Below are 16,664 nucleotides of genomic sequence, written 5' to 3'. Positions count from 1 at the left end.
CGTTACACACTTCAATTAACAATTAAGAAGAAGGGATTAAGGAGGTGCTTAACAACTTGTGGTAATTAGTATTCAAGAAGGCGCTTAACAACTCCGTGGGTGATTCAAGCAAAGTTGAGGTATTTAGAATTTATTTTTTAAAATTTACTTATAGCTCATCTTTGTAATTTTTAAAAAATGGCCGGTTCAAGTGACCACTATTTTCAACCAAATGAAATCATGGGAAATGATGAATTACTAGAGGCTTGTGTAGAACCTTGGAATGATGATACATATACTCCAGAATCCGAATATCCAATTGCTCCTGAACCTACCAAAGGACCTTGTAGTACTAGTGGGAGTCAAGTTCCTAGTACTAAAACGTCTAGAGGTAGGATTTCACAAGTATGGAAGTTCTTTACCATTGAAGAAAAGAAGGATTCTAAGGGAGTTTTAGAACAAAGGGCTATTTGTAAATTATGTAAAAAAGATTTTAGTTGTTAGAGTAAAGGTGGAACAGGGCACTTGGCAAGGCATTCCACTGTTTGTAGTGCAAAGCATGGGTCATTAGACCCTAAACAAACCCAATTAAGCCTCACTTCTAGTTCATTAGAAACTTTTTCTTATTCTCAAGATAGGAATAGGAGAGAACTAGCATCATACATCATACAAGATGAGCAACCATTTATTATGGCCGAAAGTAAAAGATTTGAAAAATATATTCAAAAAGCTCTAAATCCTGCTTTTAAAAAAGTGACTAAAAATACTATAAAATCAGATTCCTTTAAATTCTTTATTGAAAGCAAAGAACAATTGATTTCAAGTTTTGAAAATTTTAATGAAAAAATTGCACTTACTTCCGATATTTGGACTAGTAAACAAAATGAAGGCTATATTTGTGTAACAGGATATTATATTAATTCGAACTGGATGTTAGGAATACTTAGTTTTACTCAATTAGAATTCCCGCATAATGGTCATTCTATATCAAAATCTATATTATCTACTGTTCATGATTTTAAAATTCAAAATAATTTTTTTTTCTATTAGCTGCGATAATGCTAGTAATAATACTGCATCAATAGGGTTATTAAAATCTCAATTGAAACCTATTTTAAATGGACAACTATTTCATATTAGATGTGCATGCCATATTTTAAATTTAACTGTACAAGATGGTTTATTGAAAATTGCACCACAGATAGAGATTATTAATAATTGTCTTCAATTTATTCAGTCTTCAGGGCATAGAAGATAAGAATTTAAAGCTTTATGTAAATTTTTTGAAAAAAACTACAAAAAAAATCCCCTTAGATATTAAAACTAGGTGGAATTCAACTTATAAAATGTTAAAAGCATCATTTGAGTTCAAAACTATAATTACAACAGTTTGCCAAGAACATATGCCTCCACCTTGCAATCATACTATATCTCTAGAATATTGGAATAGTTGTGAAATTATTGAAGAATTATTAGAAGTATTTTTAAATGTAACTAATCTTCTTTCCGGTGTTTACTATCCAACCTCACAATTAATTTTGGGTCAAATATATAAAATTACTATTTGTTTTAAAAATAATAGATCGAGATTGAGAAATGGAAATCTACTTCATAGAATAGAGGATAAATTTAGAAAATATTTTCAAGAAATTCCTCCTCTATATTTTTTAAGTACAATAATAGACCCAAGGATCAAGTTAGAAGGTTTAGAGGTCATTTTAGATGCATGCAATGAAAACGCAGGTATTGGATCTGGGCATAGTATATATGAGATTACAAATTTATTACATTCTATGTATGCATTGTATGAGACAGAACATGGACATAGAAGACCGAGTTCTTCACAAAACTACCAACCTAGAAATAACCCACTTTGGTCACTAATAAATCAAAAAAGACCTAGAAATAGTGCTAGTACATCTTCTGATGAGCTATCATTATATCTGGAAATGATTATTCAAGCTACCTTAATCCTGATGAATGGGAGAGTTTTGATATTTTGACATGGTGGAAAGAACATGAAAAAAGTTATCCAGTATTATCCGCCATGGCACGTGATCTACTAACCCCCCGGTGTCCACAGTAGCATCGGAGTCTACTTTTAGTGCAGGTAACAGGGTCTTAGATGACACACGGAGCAAAATGTCACCAAAAACAGCAGAGGTATGCGTGTGCCTCAAGGACTGGTTGGATGCAGATGATAGAGCACAAGATAGAAGAGAAGATGACTCAACCGACTCACCTGAAGAAATATGAGGACTCGAATTTTTAAGTCGTTAATTTCTACTTGTACTTCACAATGTATTTGTATTTCATTTTTTTTTTCTTATATGTTGGTGGGTTAGAGGCAAGGTTCTATGTCCTCCTCTAATAATTTTCTATATTAATAAAATTTTAAGGTGCCACCCGGGTTCCTGGATAAATATTTCGGGCACAATCGATCTTTGTTTTTAAATTACTTTCATAAATGACATGCAAATTTTTCCAATTTGTTTCATCAAGTGCATTCTCGGAATTCCGAGAAAAATTCCAGCAGAAAAAAATATATTCTCGGAATTCCGAGAACGCACTTGTTTGAAAAAAAAAACCGTGCCGTGCCGAAACGTGCCGGCACGGCACGGCACGAGTGGACCATGCCGTGCCTAACCCCCACCCTTTGGCGTGCCGGCACAGCACGGCCCGTGACCAAATCGTGTTGTGCCGGCACATCCCACGGGCCACGCTGGGCCGACAATTTTTGTGCCGTGCCGGCACGGCACGGCCCGTTTGCCACCTTGACTTCCGAATGGTGAAAAAAAACAATGTCAACACACATGTTCTTGTCTTGCTAGATTTCGGCAAGATGTTTGTGATAGAATCTAACGAGTCTAAAGTATGAATTTAAGGAGTACTAACTTAAGAAGGTCACCGTTTGGCCTTCACTAGCAAGTCACTATCAAGACTACATGAAAAGATGTCAGTGTATGATAGAGACATTATCACAATGATCCACACAATCACTGAGTGGAGGCCATACCTCATTAGTCCCCATTTTAAAATACCAACCAGCCATAAAAGGCTAAAATATATCTTGCAAGCATGGATCTCTTTAATGGAGCCGCAAAAGAGGGTATCCAAATTGTTAAGATATGACCACAAATTTATCTACAATAAATGGGCAAATGTATTATCTCTCGTATTGTTGTCCAGATATATCAATGCCTTATGAAGTAATCTTGGAGAAATCCAAAAGGAGTTGGCTGATGACCCCAGCCTTATTCAGAAGTTGGATTGTTGTTCCCCACTACACTTGCGATGTCGTGAACTTATGTTACAAAGGATGGATTGTATTGGCAACAAACTCTATCTAAAATGTCATTATAGTTCAGGAACTCCTTCAAAGTGGAATCATTCGGGAAAAAAAAACTCTTTCAAAGTGACAACTTACATCAGAAGATTACACCAGAAGCTTCACCTCAAAAAAACACAACTCGTGCTGAACACCTCCTGAGTCCAAGTTGCTATTTTTTAATATGTTCGTCGTCAGACTTGAAGCACTCTTCCAAGAAACCCATGTATAATGTGAAGTCTTTGAGTAATATTCTCAATTCTAGGCAGCGTGTCCGCAAGGTTACCGCGACAGCAGCTTTTGTCACAGCTTTGGTCCCATAGATATCATTCATTCCAGTTAACATTAAAGTTAGAATAACACGGGCAATCGGAGGAATTTTCATCTAATGTAAACAGAGTACTAGAAAGAAGCAAACATGTAAGCAATATATCTTTTCTTATCTTTAGACACTGCTTCTAGCAACTTTAAGAGATGGGCTGCATAGTGAACCATAAGTTCTGATTTTGAATTCTTAAAACCCTGGAGTATGCCCGAGTAAGCTTCGAATATGCAGCGTCTAAATTGGTTACCATATTCAATCATTTCCTCATCATGGGTTTCCATGTGAGGACAATGCTTCAATGCTTTTTGAATGTTGAGCATAACATACGGAAGGAATTTTTCAAAACGCTCCTTAATGGCAAGAGAAATGTCTCCAAAGCAAGAGAGTATTATAGACCTGACAGACTGATGTAGCTAGGTATTGGAAAGGAGCTAGAGAAGATCACTCATGATCATGTCGCAGTATATAAGAACCTTGTCATCCAACGCATGACATACATCACTGACCACACCAACTGAGAGCGCAGACCTGATACTCCTTAAAATTATGTAACCCCATCTCTAAATACTTGTAGAACTCCGACATGTAGTTGGCAAAGTCCGCACCAGTGGTATAAGCCAATAAGCCTATTGCAAGCGTAGCCACAGTCCAACTGAGGCAAGCAAGACATCATCTGATCTACTGACTGGAGGAGTATGGGCTTCATATTCTCAGAAGCACTCAACTTTTGAATGATAACCATGAGGACACCACAGACCAAACCTTGCAAATATACTTGTTTTTCACTGTCATATGAGGTAATGATCTCAAGTTCCTAGGACTGATGGAAGGCCTTAAGCTAGGCCCTTAGAGCACTTAGGATTGTAACAATTCTAGATATTATGAAATCCTCCATTTGTCAAATAAAAGAAATTTTAACTAATCTTAGATAGTTAAAATACAAAGAGAATTAAATTTTTACTAATTTAATCTAGTTGCCTAACCTAGCTAGGTTACCTTATTTAAGCCACTCATATAATCTACCACTAAGATGATCCAACAGTTTTGTTTGAACTCAATCCAAGGGTGAAATCTCACTTATTCTAACAATCTTCAGCCACTACCCAGATTGACAACTCTGAGATCCATTTTACAACAAAAAAACTCCCCAAATGCAGTTCTATAGCAATAGATTTAGCCATTTAATAGGGATAAAACCACTCCTACCCAAATCAGAAATCCTAAATTGCAATGCTAGAAAATTGAAGGTTCTTGAAAACATAGAGATATTGAGATTACAGACCAAGTTTTACGAAGAGGCGAGTTTAGTGCGGGAAGTTAGTTGGCACATAAATACACTTAGCGTGGCCTAGGGAAGAAAAAATGGGGCGAATATATCACTTCTCAAAGGAAAAATTGCCAATGGGGGACCTCAAAATACGAGAATTGCCGGCGGGGGACACACTTTTGAAAAACTGTTAGAAAGGGACGAAATGGGGGTTATCAAGTCTCTAAAAGGGGGTTATCGATCAACCCTCTAAATGGGGTTATCAAACTCTCAAAAGGGGGTTATCAACCCTCTTTAATAATTTTTCGAAAGTGTCCCCAGTTGGCAATTCTCATATTTTGATGTCTCCCATTGCCAATTTTTCCCTTCTCAAAATATCAACATAACAGTATAAGTGGAGCACAATTGTTCGATGGATCCAAACCAATTATATCTGTGAGCCTTTGCTATGGATGGGCAGACCCTTTGGACAATTCTAGGCCCTTGGAAATGATAAATTCACCCCTTTTTTTTACTTGGGACAGCCCATCTTGTGTACAAGACCGATCATAAATACAAGCCACCATGCTACGCTAAAAAATGAAAACCCGACCCAACCCAACCCGAGAAACTATCTTGGGTAGGGTCGGGTTTACGAATCTCAGGCTTTCCTTTAACTTTCGTAGAGTAATAGTTTTGCGCAAAAAGGGATTGCCTACATTTTTCACTTAGGACAACCCCTCAAGTGAATTTTTGACTACTCTTTTACACTACAGTGGGCCGTCCAGTGTGAAAAGTGGGCAAGTATATCATGGCCAAAAAAAGGGGAGATATTTTAGTAAACAGAAAGATACGCCGTGCAAAAGTTGGAAAGGGAAATTGCACCATTCATAAAAACCAAGAAATAAAAGGGGGCAAAGGCTATTTTTGGAATTTAAACGTATAAGATAGTGTTCGAGGATCTAAACCACCCAGTTGTTGGCCTCCAATCTTACTATATTGTGCCCTAAAAATCATTCCCAAAATCTATAATATAATATGCAGACTACACCATATAGCAATCTCTCTAGATAGAGGGTTATGATCATCCAATGGAGATTATTTTTGTGGTACGATGTTGGGGCCTAACAAGTGAATGGTTTACATCTTTGAACAATGTGGACCCTACTCTATTTTTTTTTAAAAATACATGCACCTACATATAGACACCATATAATGCATATTTAGTAGAAAATTGATTTCAGCCCTTGTTATTCCAAAATCCAAACCATTCATGCATATATGAATACTGGTGTGAGAATAAGTTCAGGTTGGGCATACCTTGTTTAAAGATCTAAACAATTCACTTGTTAGGGCCCATAGAAGGTTCATTGAGAGAGAGAGAGAGAGAGAGAGAGAGAGAGAGAGAGACCATATATAAATCTCTATGGATCAAAGAGTTAGTATCATCCAAAAGGAGACGATTCTTTACCACCGCATATTATGTTGGGTCGAAACAAATGAACGGTTTGGAACTTCGAATAAAGTGAGCCAAAGTGATTTTTTTTTTTAAATACACATTTTATGGTGTCCACCTTCTTCAAAGATCTAAGCCATTCATTGCTGGCCCCACTAAGGGTTCATGAACAAAGAGAGAAGAGAGTAATGGTTGTAAGAATAAGTATAGGTAGGCCTTTCTTGTTCAAAGATCTAAATATTGTTAGGCCTCATCAAAGGTTCTTGGAGAGATACGGGTTATTGTTGTGAAGCCACAACCAGTAAATTGGGTGATTTTATTAGCCCCCCAAATTTCACCTTTCTATGGATTTTGGTTGGGATGTTACGAGGAGAGGACAAGAATGCCACGTCAACTGCCAATGAATTCAATGCTATTTTGGCAACCAGATGGGGAATTTTGCTAATGTGGCACCCAAATGCCAAGCAAAATCCCTAAGCCTCCTTGTGACTCCCTGGGATGGGATTGGTGGTCCCACCTTGGATTGTTCTTGACCATTCTTTGTGGGCCCTACCTTGACCTCCGGAGGTCGATCCTGACCATCCAATCAAATGTAATTTTAGCCTCTAATGTGGATCGTTGCCCATATTATACCTTTTTGACGGTCAATATGTTAATCATATTTCCACCTTTTTTGCTTGTCTTTTCCTTACCCACACGTATGAAGTCCGTTATTTTTTGAAAAGTACATAGGGGCCCACTTCAAAGAATGATCCAAACCGCAAACCGTTCATTTGTTGGGCCACAATGTAAATAAGTTGTGCACCACAGGATCATCCTAACCCTCCGATCTGTAGAGTTAGGATCATTCAATGGAGATGATCTAGTGTAGAGCCTATGTATGTTGTGACCCAACAAATGAATGGTTTGTATCATCCTATAAAGTAAGCCCACTATACTTTTCAAAAAAATATTGAACTTCCAAAAAATATTGGACTTCAGCAAAGAATCCCCCGTCTGGGAAAGGATCGGGAGGAGAATCGAACCTATGTGTCTGAGAGATCTTTTTGGTTGTTAACCACTTCCATCGACATCATACGCTCTACTGAAATAGATTTCGCGGAAAACCAGCTATAACCAATCTTGGTTGGCCTTTCACTCCTAGCCACAAGTCATCCCGGTATTTTGCGAAAATAACAACCACTGTCATGACTCTCAGGGTGAATTGCTGTAACTGCTTAGGATGACACACAGCATATAAAAACTCTGACATATAGCATTTTCATTCTGTTTACTTTTGACTTTGTCTCTGTGTTTGGTTGCATCACTTTACTTGGAAAGAACATGGAAAGTGTGAGCACATGCATGCTATAGCTGAGGGCCGTTGATGGGTATTGACTACTTTCCAAGTTCTGTCTAAAATGATTGCATTTTCACTTCCTTTTGTTTGAATTCTTAGCTCTCTTTAGCAGCTTCACTTTCCTGGAAAATAACATGGAAAGTAGGACAAAAAACCATGCAGTGACGGATTTTTTGGCTTCTTTCCATGGTTTTTCCTATGAAAGTGATACAACCAATTGGAAGAAAAGGCAAACAAAAGGGAGTGGGATTATCATTTTCTGTTTAGATACCATTCAACAACAACAACAAAAACAAATCATTTCCTGTTTAGATGAATGGTGCTAAAAGGACAATCATTGTTAGCTACTTCTTCTCGAAGTGTAAGATAAAGCCATCGATGTTGAGCCCACTTTAATCAGAGCCACTGATCCTTTTCTCAACATGTGGAAACAAAATTCAAAGAATTCAAGCATATGGGGGATGCATAATGAAACCACAAAACAATCTTACTTTCTTTTGAATGGCAAAGAAATTTTATTAAGAAGATGGTCGAAAACAAAACAAGAATACAGATAGAAAACAGCTAAGCAACTATATAAAGAAAACTACAAATACACTGCAAAGGGCCCAAGGAGAAAGATGATCAAATATCTCCAGTCTAGTCCTGATCACACTATAACAATCTTACTTTCTTTTGAATGACAGAGCAATTTTATTAAAAAGAAGGGCAGAGATCTCATGACCAAAAAGGTCGAAAACAAAACAAAAATACAAAGAGAATACAGCTAAGCAACTATATAAAGGAAATTACAAATACACAACAGGGCTCAAGGAGGAAGATGATCAAATAGCTCCACTCTGGTCATGGTCACACCGCCTCTATCCAGATGATCCGCCTCAGCATTGGTTAATCTCCTAACAGGCTAAAACCACACCCGGTCCAACTACTCATGGATTTCTTCAATCCTACTTTTCTTTTGTGAACGGCAAAGAGAGCAATCATATCCCTCCAACCGCTCATGGATTTCTTCAATCCTTCTTTTTTTTCTGAATGGTCTGAATGGCAAAGAGAACAATCATACTTTGACCTCGAAGATGTATGTCGTCGACACTGCCAAACCTTCAACGTCATAAGTGCGTATAAGTCTTTGCCTCTTACCAAGTATCTCCATCCAACAAAACTCTAGATGGAACGACTGTGATTGTGCCACGCTCTTGCCCACGTCACATGGGCATCCCATGTACATGCCTCCAGGGAGTAAGGTGATCTGGAAACCTCCATCAAAGATAATCAAGTTATTTGACACTGTGCCCGTCCAATGCACATTAGTGGCAGTACCTCCACTAGATGTTGATGTGATGTCCTGGATGACAGATTGAATTAAAAGCACGTCACAAGAATGCAGAGGATTAGAAGTTTTAAGGCTACCCATGCATACAATCCTTAAAATGGAGATTAATAAGCCCAAATGACCTGATAGAGGAAGATTAAAATGATACTGGATCTAAATGACTTTTCAAAAACTCGCCCATCAACTTTAGTAATTGATTTTGTTCAACCAAGCTCCGGTGAACTCGGCTAAATGGAAATCAGAAACCAAACACCAATTTTGTCTCGAATCGGATTTTTGAACAGGTCAGCACCATATTAAGAAAAACCAGAGTACACTGAATCAATCCAAAAGGGCCAATAAGACCATGCACCGACATCAAATTTCTTGTTATCATCTAAACAGCTCAACATATACAGTTACAAGTGGTTTTTGAATGAAAAAAAAAGGCACTACAAAATGAGCTCACCTAGAAAAAATATGGTACCATAGAGATCAAAACCATTGGAAATATTGCAGCATGAAATGTTATGGCTGCTTCACGGTATCAAATTTTGATAAACTCAAACAAAATAAGAACACATGAAAATATGTGTTCTCCCAAAAAATTAACACTTAAAAGCAATAAAAATCCTCTTAAAACATTTAATTTGAATTCAGAACTCATAGGCATCAGCATAACCTCCATTTAAAAAAAAAAATGGAGATGTAGTTGGAATTTTGTCATTTTGACTCTGAATATTGAGCCCTATGACCACCACTCACACTCTTCACTCGTTTTAGATTCACAGACCCTTCCGCATGTGGCATGGGCGTGTGATGATTGGGGCTTTGGACTGGTGGGTTACCATCAGACCGCAGTGGACTCACACATCCCATGGAAAACAGATTATCCTAACAATCACTCTTTAGAGTTTTTACTTAAAAATAATATCCACCAGATCAACAGCCCCCCGATCATCAAACATGTGTCGCATCTGTGGTGGGCATGCAAGTGTTTAAACCGGCTAGGGGTGAGAATGTCGTCCAACATTTGAACTGGCTGCTCCTAGGGTTTTTCATGGCTCATAGAATAAAGATTCCAGTTTACACTTTGATAGACAAGTAGGTCAAACAACAATACATGATGCTTTCTATGGTAGAAAAAAACATTCAGAATGTCACAAACCTGAATTAACTGACCCTCTTCATCCATTTCGAGTAAAGCAACGGTATCAGCTTCTGCAATTGTTGCTCCATAAACACCACTGCGTTTAGTTACAGAATGGCCTTTCCATTCACCAAGCAATGGAGTTATCCTATTTATGTTACCCTGCAAATTAAGGAGGAGGGAACTGTGTAAGGCTAAGAAATACAGAATGGGCCATCACAGGATATGTCAAGCATAGTACATCACATTGTGTAGATGACCTGATGGCATTCTTTAAATTGCTTGATAATTAGTGAAAATTGGATGTAAAAACCTTGGAACTGTCAAAGGCATGAGCAAGAGACACCCCTTCTCCTCTTTCTTCGAAAAAAAGCAGCATCATTTCAAGAATGCCCTTTGGGTCAAGAATATGAAAGGCCCTTACTCGCATATCTTTCTCCTGAGAGTAAATACAATTCTCGCAGACAATAGAAGGCCGGCGAGAGGGGATCTTTAAGTTTCTGCAAATAACAGAATATAAGAAGGCCAAAACAGTCGCAATGAGAAAGAATGCGTGCAGAAAAAGTTGTAAAGAGATGTCCCCCATAAGCTAATATGACAAACCCTCCAATATGCTGCAAGACACTTTCTGTTTTGGTTGGCAATGAAATTATAATAGTAATAGTGGAAACCAATGCATGTTGAAAATGTTTAGAAGAGAAGTTTCTCACAGAACCTAATATAAACAAACCCTCGGACCAAGAAAATAAAGGCATTAGAAGTTCAAAACAAATGCAAGCATGATGAGTGCAAACCATAGGCCCTTCAAACCCAAACTTAGAGAAGTAATGATGACCTTTAAAGAAACATTTTTTTATGAATTTAGGTGATTTTATTTGAAGTTTAAAAATATTTAAAAAGTCCACATTTTGGGAGAAGATGGGGGTTGTTTGAATCCTCTAGAATTTTTATTTTGAATTGTGGAGGTTGAAATTGAAGTAGGAAAGTCGAATTAGGGCTGGTTTATTATTAGATAGAAAGTTACACTTCGGACGAGATTTGGGTTAGTTTCTTCGGAAAGATTCTATTTCGTCCTAAAAGAATTCTAGCTTACGATTATTTAAGATTATGAATCTTACTTTGGGAAGGTTTTGGAGTCATAAAAGGGCAAGTATATGGTTTATATAACAGAGAAAGGAGTTTTACTCTTTTCTCTGTCGTTTTCTCTCTGACAAAACGCCACATCCTGCTCTCCTTCTTGTGTTTTATTAAGGTATGTGCTTGATTCTCTTTGACAAAACACCACATCCTGCTCTCCTTCTTGTGTTTTTATTAATGTATGTGTTTGATTTTATTTCGGATTTGAATTTAAGTTTGAAAAATGCGATTGATATCCTATTTCTTTTACACCATAAGTGGTTCAGAGCAAGTTCGGCCTTAAGACTTCCATCTAGTAATATGGCTATGAGGAATTGTGGTGATGGAGGATATCAATCAATGTTTTGAAATTGTTAATGCCCTGACAAGACAAGTAGATACACAGACGAGAAATATTGATCGGTATGTGGTAGATTCGACTCTTGCGACTGTACAGTCATACAGACAGAGGGCAACAAACCTTTAGAAAATTACACCAATCAACCGAAAAGGGTCTATGTGGAATAACCTAATTAGGAGGTAGAAACAGAGCTTGATTTTGGTTAAAATGAGCATGGAGAACCTTTTGGGGAAGCAAACTCGACATTCCAAAATGGAAAATGAAGCCAGCGATGAAGTGGAGTTTGAATTCATCTAACATGCTATTGAAGATGAGCAAATTTATGGAAAATTGTCAGAAGTAGTTCATAACCAATACTAAGATGAGTATACAGAAAGAGGCGAATGGGTCAAAGTTTCATGGAGAGTATCATTTCGATGAATGTTACGATAAAGAGGAGATCTACAAGAAAATTTCAATGGGCAAATTTAGGATGAAGATAATGATGAATCCATGCAAAGGGATGAAGACTATACTGATGATGGAGTCCCATTGTTCATTTTGCGGGTTGCGTTCAATTTCAACACGTTAGTGTTAGAAGAAGAAAGCTTTTGAACATATTTCGCAAAGAATATTAGGTTACTAAACTCATTGTTCACAATGATGCTATGCAATTCCACAAAAAAGATGATATGGTCTTCTGGAAAATACATGAAAAAGAATCTTGAAGTATATTTATGGAGAAATTGTGAAGAAAGGCATAGAGCTGAACTTCAAATAAGCCATTCAGTGGAAGATATCTCCACAATATCTTCATTCAAAACTTGAAGACAATCTGGCAGTATCGATCCACTGAAGTCAAATTTCATCCAATTGTGAGGGAATTGATACAACGCAAATCCATAGGCCCAACAAAAAATTGAAGGAGGAAAGATGAACTTTGAGGAAAGAAATTTTTATGAATTTTGGTGATTTCATTGGGATTTTCTGAATATCTTTGTTGAGTTATAGAAACCCCATGTTTAGGGACAAGAGAGGTTATTTGAAACTATTAGAATTTATATTTTGAATTGAAGAAGTTGAAGTGCGAAGGTAATCTAGTGCTGATTTACAATTAGAAAAAGTTACTCCGATAGAAAGTTACATTTTTAGAAGAGATGTGGGCCTTTTCTTTGAAAAGTTTCTATGTTTTGTTCTGAAATAATTCTAGCTTAGGACCGTTCTAGAAGTCTTTTAAAGTTGACAAGCGTCTAATATTAACAGTCCTTATCATGGAAAGGTTTTGGAGCCATAAAAGGGAAAATGTATAGTCTAGATAAAGGGTTTTTGGCCTGCTTTTGAACCACTACGAATTCGAAGTTTAGGCAAAGAGTTCCTCTTTTCTATGTTGTTTGCTCTTTGAGGCAGCACCCTAACAGCTCTTCTCGTGTTTTTATTAAGGTGTGTGCTTGTTTTTTTTTGGTTTGAAATTTTCAATTATTATTCTATTTCTGCTGCAACAAAACCTCATTTTCCCTAATCAAATAATAGGATTATATTATAATCGACAGCTATATATAAACACTTCCTAGATACATGCATGCATACCCCACTACAAAATAATGCTCAGTTTCAACCATGAGGCCTAAACCAAGATATTATAAAATAACAAAGCAGAATGTCTGTCTAACATAACTAATTGTATGGAAAGAACTTTGTGTTTGCCAATAAGAAACACAAAAAACAGGTCAAGAAACCAGTTGAAGTTTGTAAACTGAAAAACTATGGAATAATTTATATAAGTAGGTTATAAAAAGTTAAAAACAATGCCACCAACAAGGCAGTTATGGCACAGTAGGACACACCAGTATTAGTTGAAGCAAAATTTTTCTAAACCATTACTCTATTAGTTCCATACTCTTTTACAGTGTTTCAAAATGCGGATGCGGGTCAAAACGCGGCCGAAGAAAATCCTAGTCAACTCGGCACGATGTGGTCGAGTACTTGATTGACACAGCTAAATTCTCCGTGGATGTGGTCATAACTCGGGAGAGTCAAATGAGCTTTTATAGACTTTGTAGGGCAAAACACGGAACGTGGCGGCAAAATGTGGAATGCGGCCATGGTAAAAGGGAGTCGACTCGGGGGAGTTTTAAAACTATGCTTTTTCAAACAAGAAGCTTGTCATTGCGTAATCTCTACCCCAGTTGAGTTCTAGTGAAAATTCTCATTTGGGAAACTTCTGAAGGGCAATTCATTCAAGCACAAGAAGCACTCACCTTGGAGATTCTTCACCAGTGTCATCTTCCCCAAGAACCCCAGCTCGCAATACGGTTTCTAGCATTCCCGCTGTTTGGTACCTCAGAGAAAATGCCTTCTCTTTTGGGAAAAAACCAATCTGCAGACTAAGAATGGGAAACATTCAAAGGAAAACAGAGAAAATTTTCAACAAATGAACATAACTGCAACCATCAGAACTGAAATTCATGAAGTCAAGGCATTAGCGGTGATCTCACCTGTTGATACTTATCCACAGTAAACATGTTTGTTTCTTTAATTTTGTACTCTGCCCACTCAGGTTCAAGATCGTAACCCGAAATTGAAGTCATCGATGGAGGTTGTTTTATATATAGCCTGTAAAATTCAAACAAAAGAAATAATCCACAATCAGCAGTCATACATTGCAAGTATTCAATATAAACATATAGCAGACCAAAATAAAAATTCATATTGCTTTCCAAAAATGTGAAATTGGGTTCGTGGTTATCATTATCTTTGGGGTATTGGATGTGTAATTGTGAAACCTATCAAGTGGGTGTTGTGCAAACCATGAAAAGTATCATCTGAAAGTCTGAAACCTTGAAATTGAGCACACATTTCTCTTTGTTCCATCATGATGTTTCACATATGGAAACTAGAGTTTGTAACGATATCCATCATAAATATATATGTGTAGAACCAGTGCAACCAAATAATCTGGAATGTAATAACTTCCAGATTAACCAAAACAAGTACAGTTTCCCACAAAAATGCAAAATATAAGAGCCAGAAAATCCAAATCAGTAGTCCATCAGCAACCCACAATCAAATATGAAATTGGGAAAAGGCAAATGGCTCACAAGACCTCCCCAAATTTTGGCACACACCAATACCACTGTACACGTGGCACATGTATGATGATTATCAGAACCGATTAAGAAGCGGCCTTAACATGGATTGACCATATGCAAAGAAATAGTACCAATCAGACAATTCCAACCATTCAATCAATGGAATTCTGTCCATTATGTGAATCTTGGGCCATTTTTGTTTCAATTGTCCATTTAAGGTCAATGGATGGTTAAAATTTTGCAATCTTGAGCTTTTGGTCTATGGACCATCCACAATGGGGCCCAACTACAGACTGGTTCCAACCACCATGCTTCGGTTAGATGGATTCACTACCCACAAAATCAGTTCTCTACCAAAGAAGGTTATCTACACAAAAAAAAGGTGCTTCAATAAATAAATAAGCAAATTTTTTTCACATTTCCCAGAAAAAAAACTTCAAAAAAAAAATGATCAGAAGGAGCCAAAATCTATCAATTACCACAATCAATAACCAAATATGTAACATTTCTTAACAATAATTTGCAAAGTTCCTGTTAACTCGCATCAAATGGCATCAGATTTTGCAAGAAGAGCTTACAGAGAGCCTTGTACAAAAATTTAAGAAAAAAAAAACAGAAAAACTCATCAATAGAAGAATAGAAGCATACGTTTGAATGAGACTGATGAGTTCATCTTCCCCATACGAGCTCACAGCAAGCCTTGTACTCACATTTTGCAACAAATTCCCATGAGAATCGAATTGCTATCAAACCAAAAACAAAAATAATAAATGAAACAAAACCCAACAAAAAAAACCAAAAGAAAATTAAAAAAGGGGAATTAGGGCAGATATTGATTTAACACTTACAGCAAAAGAACCCATCCAATTCCCCAAACTCAGTTGGATGAAACAATGCAAAGCATCTATACTCATTGCTTCATCATCTCCTTCCTCCTCTTCCTTCTGTTCTACCACCACAGAAGAAGAAGAAGAAGATTTCCCAGCTAGAAATCTGCGTTCCCCAAAAGAAACAAGGCGTAATGGCCTTGGATTTGGAAAATACAATTGGGTTTTTTGGTTTTTGTTGAAACGTAGAGTTTTTGCCAAGGGAGTGACTGAAACCCAAGAAACAGTAGCAGCAGCCATGGATGTGTTTGTGTTTTGGAAGAGGACCTTGGAAGACCTTGGAGTGTAAAATAATAGCCGTTAAATAGCTTATCCATTTTGAATCGTACAATGGAGGATATTTTAGAGCATGAGATCCATCTAACCGTCCAAGTTAAAGATTGAATGGCTTGGATCCTCTATCAAATGGACCCAACGTAGACTTTTGTCGGAATATATGGGTCCGGATGGTACGGGCCGGGTAACAAATGACCCGGAATCTTACTGGTCACTATTTTGTGAACCAAGACCCACTTGTATGGGCTGGGTGGACCCGCTGGTACAAATTTTCTTTTTAATTCCCACACTGGAGGATGATCCGAACCATCTATATGATGGGCCATAACATAAATAGGTTGTGCCTAAAAAATCATTTCCATAGGATGATCCTAGATCGAAGCGCTAGTATCATTCTATGGAAATGAATTTTGGGCACAACCTATTTAAGTTGTGTTCCATGTTCCATCACATGGACGGTTTAGATCATCCTATGATGTGGTCTGTACAGTACTTTCTTAAAAATACTGGACTATAAGAGATTACACCATATAAAATCTTGATCATTTGCGTTTTAACGGGCACCCATTGGCACCCGCGGGTTTACCCAGCCCGGTCCAGTTTTGACGGGTTGGGCTGGGCCGGGTAAAATCTTGATCATTTGGGTTTTAATAGGCACCCGAGGCACCCGCGGGTTTAGCCGCTGGGCCGGGCCGGGTCAAAATTCAACAGGTCACTAAATGGATCCAAGTGACCCGTAAATTACGGGTCGGGTGGACCCGTGGGTCCGGGTAACTTTTTGCCATATCTAGGGACAGACTGTGTAGATAAGAAAGAGAGCA

At 37.5% G+C, this 16,664-nt stretch overlaps 1 protein-coding gene across 1 annotated transcript; it reads right to left on the bottom strand.

The window, feature by feature from the left end:
• Nucleotides 1-8,709: 8,709 nt before the first annotated feature.
• On the bottom strand, nucleotides 8,710-15,844 carry LOC143857313 (glutamate NMDA receptor subunit epsilon-1, putative (DUF3598)). The gene is made up of 7 exons (XM_077367734.1): nucleotides 15,529-15,844; nucleotides 15,329-15,423; nucleotides 14,087-14,204; nucleotides 13,850-13,968; nucleotides 10,449-10,635; nucleotides 10,154-10,297; nucleotides 8,710-9,018 (listed from the first exon to the last, which is right to left on the bottom strand). Exons 1-7 carry the CDS (start codon nucleotides 15,805-15,807, stop codon nucleotides 8,731-8,733), a joined length of 1,230 nt encoding a protein of 409 aa, XP_077223849.1. The 5' UTR covers nucleotides 15,808-15,844; the 3' UTR covers nucleotides 8,710-8,730.
• Between the last annotated feature and the right edge of the window lie 820 nt (nucleotides 15,845-16,664).

Source organism: Tasmannia lanceolata, unplaced genomic scaffold (assembly GCF_043159265.1).
Source record: "Tasmannia lanceolata isolate RefF3 unplaced genomic scaffold, GAP_Taslan_0.1 ptg000003l, whole genome shotgun sequence".
NCBI classification, from domain to species: domain Eukaryota; kingdom Viridiplantae; phylum Streptophyta; class Magnoliopsida; order Canellales; family Winteraceae; genus Tasmannia; species Tasmannia lanceolata.
Note: the sequence above shows the minus strand (reverse complement) of the source record. Positions and strands in the feature narration are given on the sequence as shown.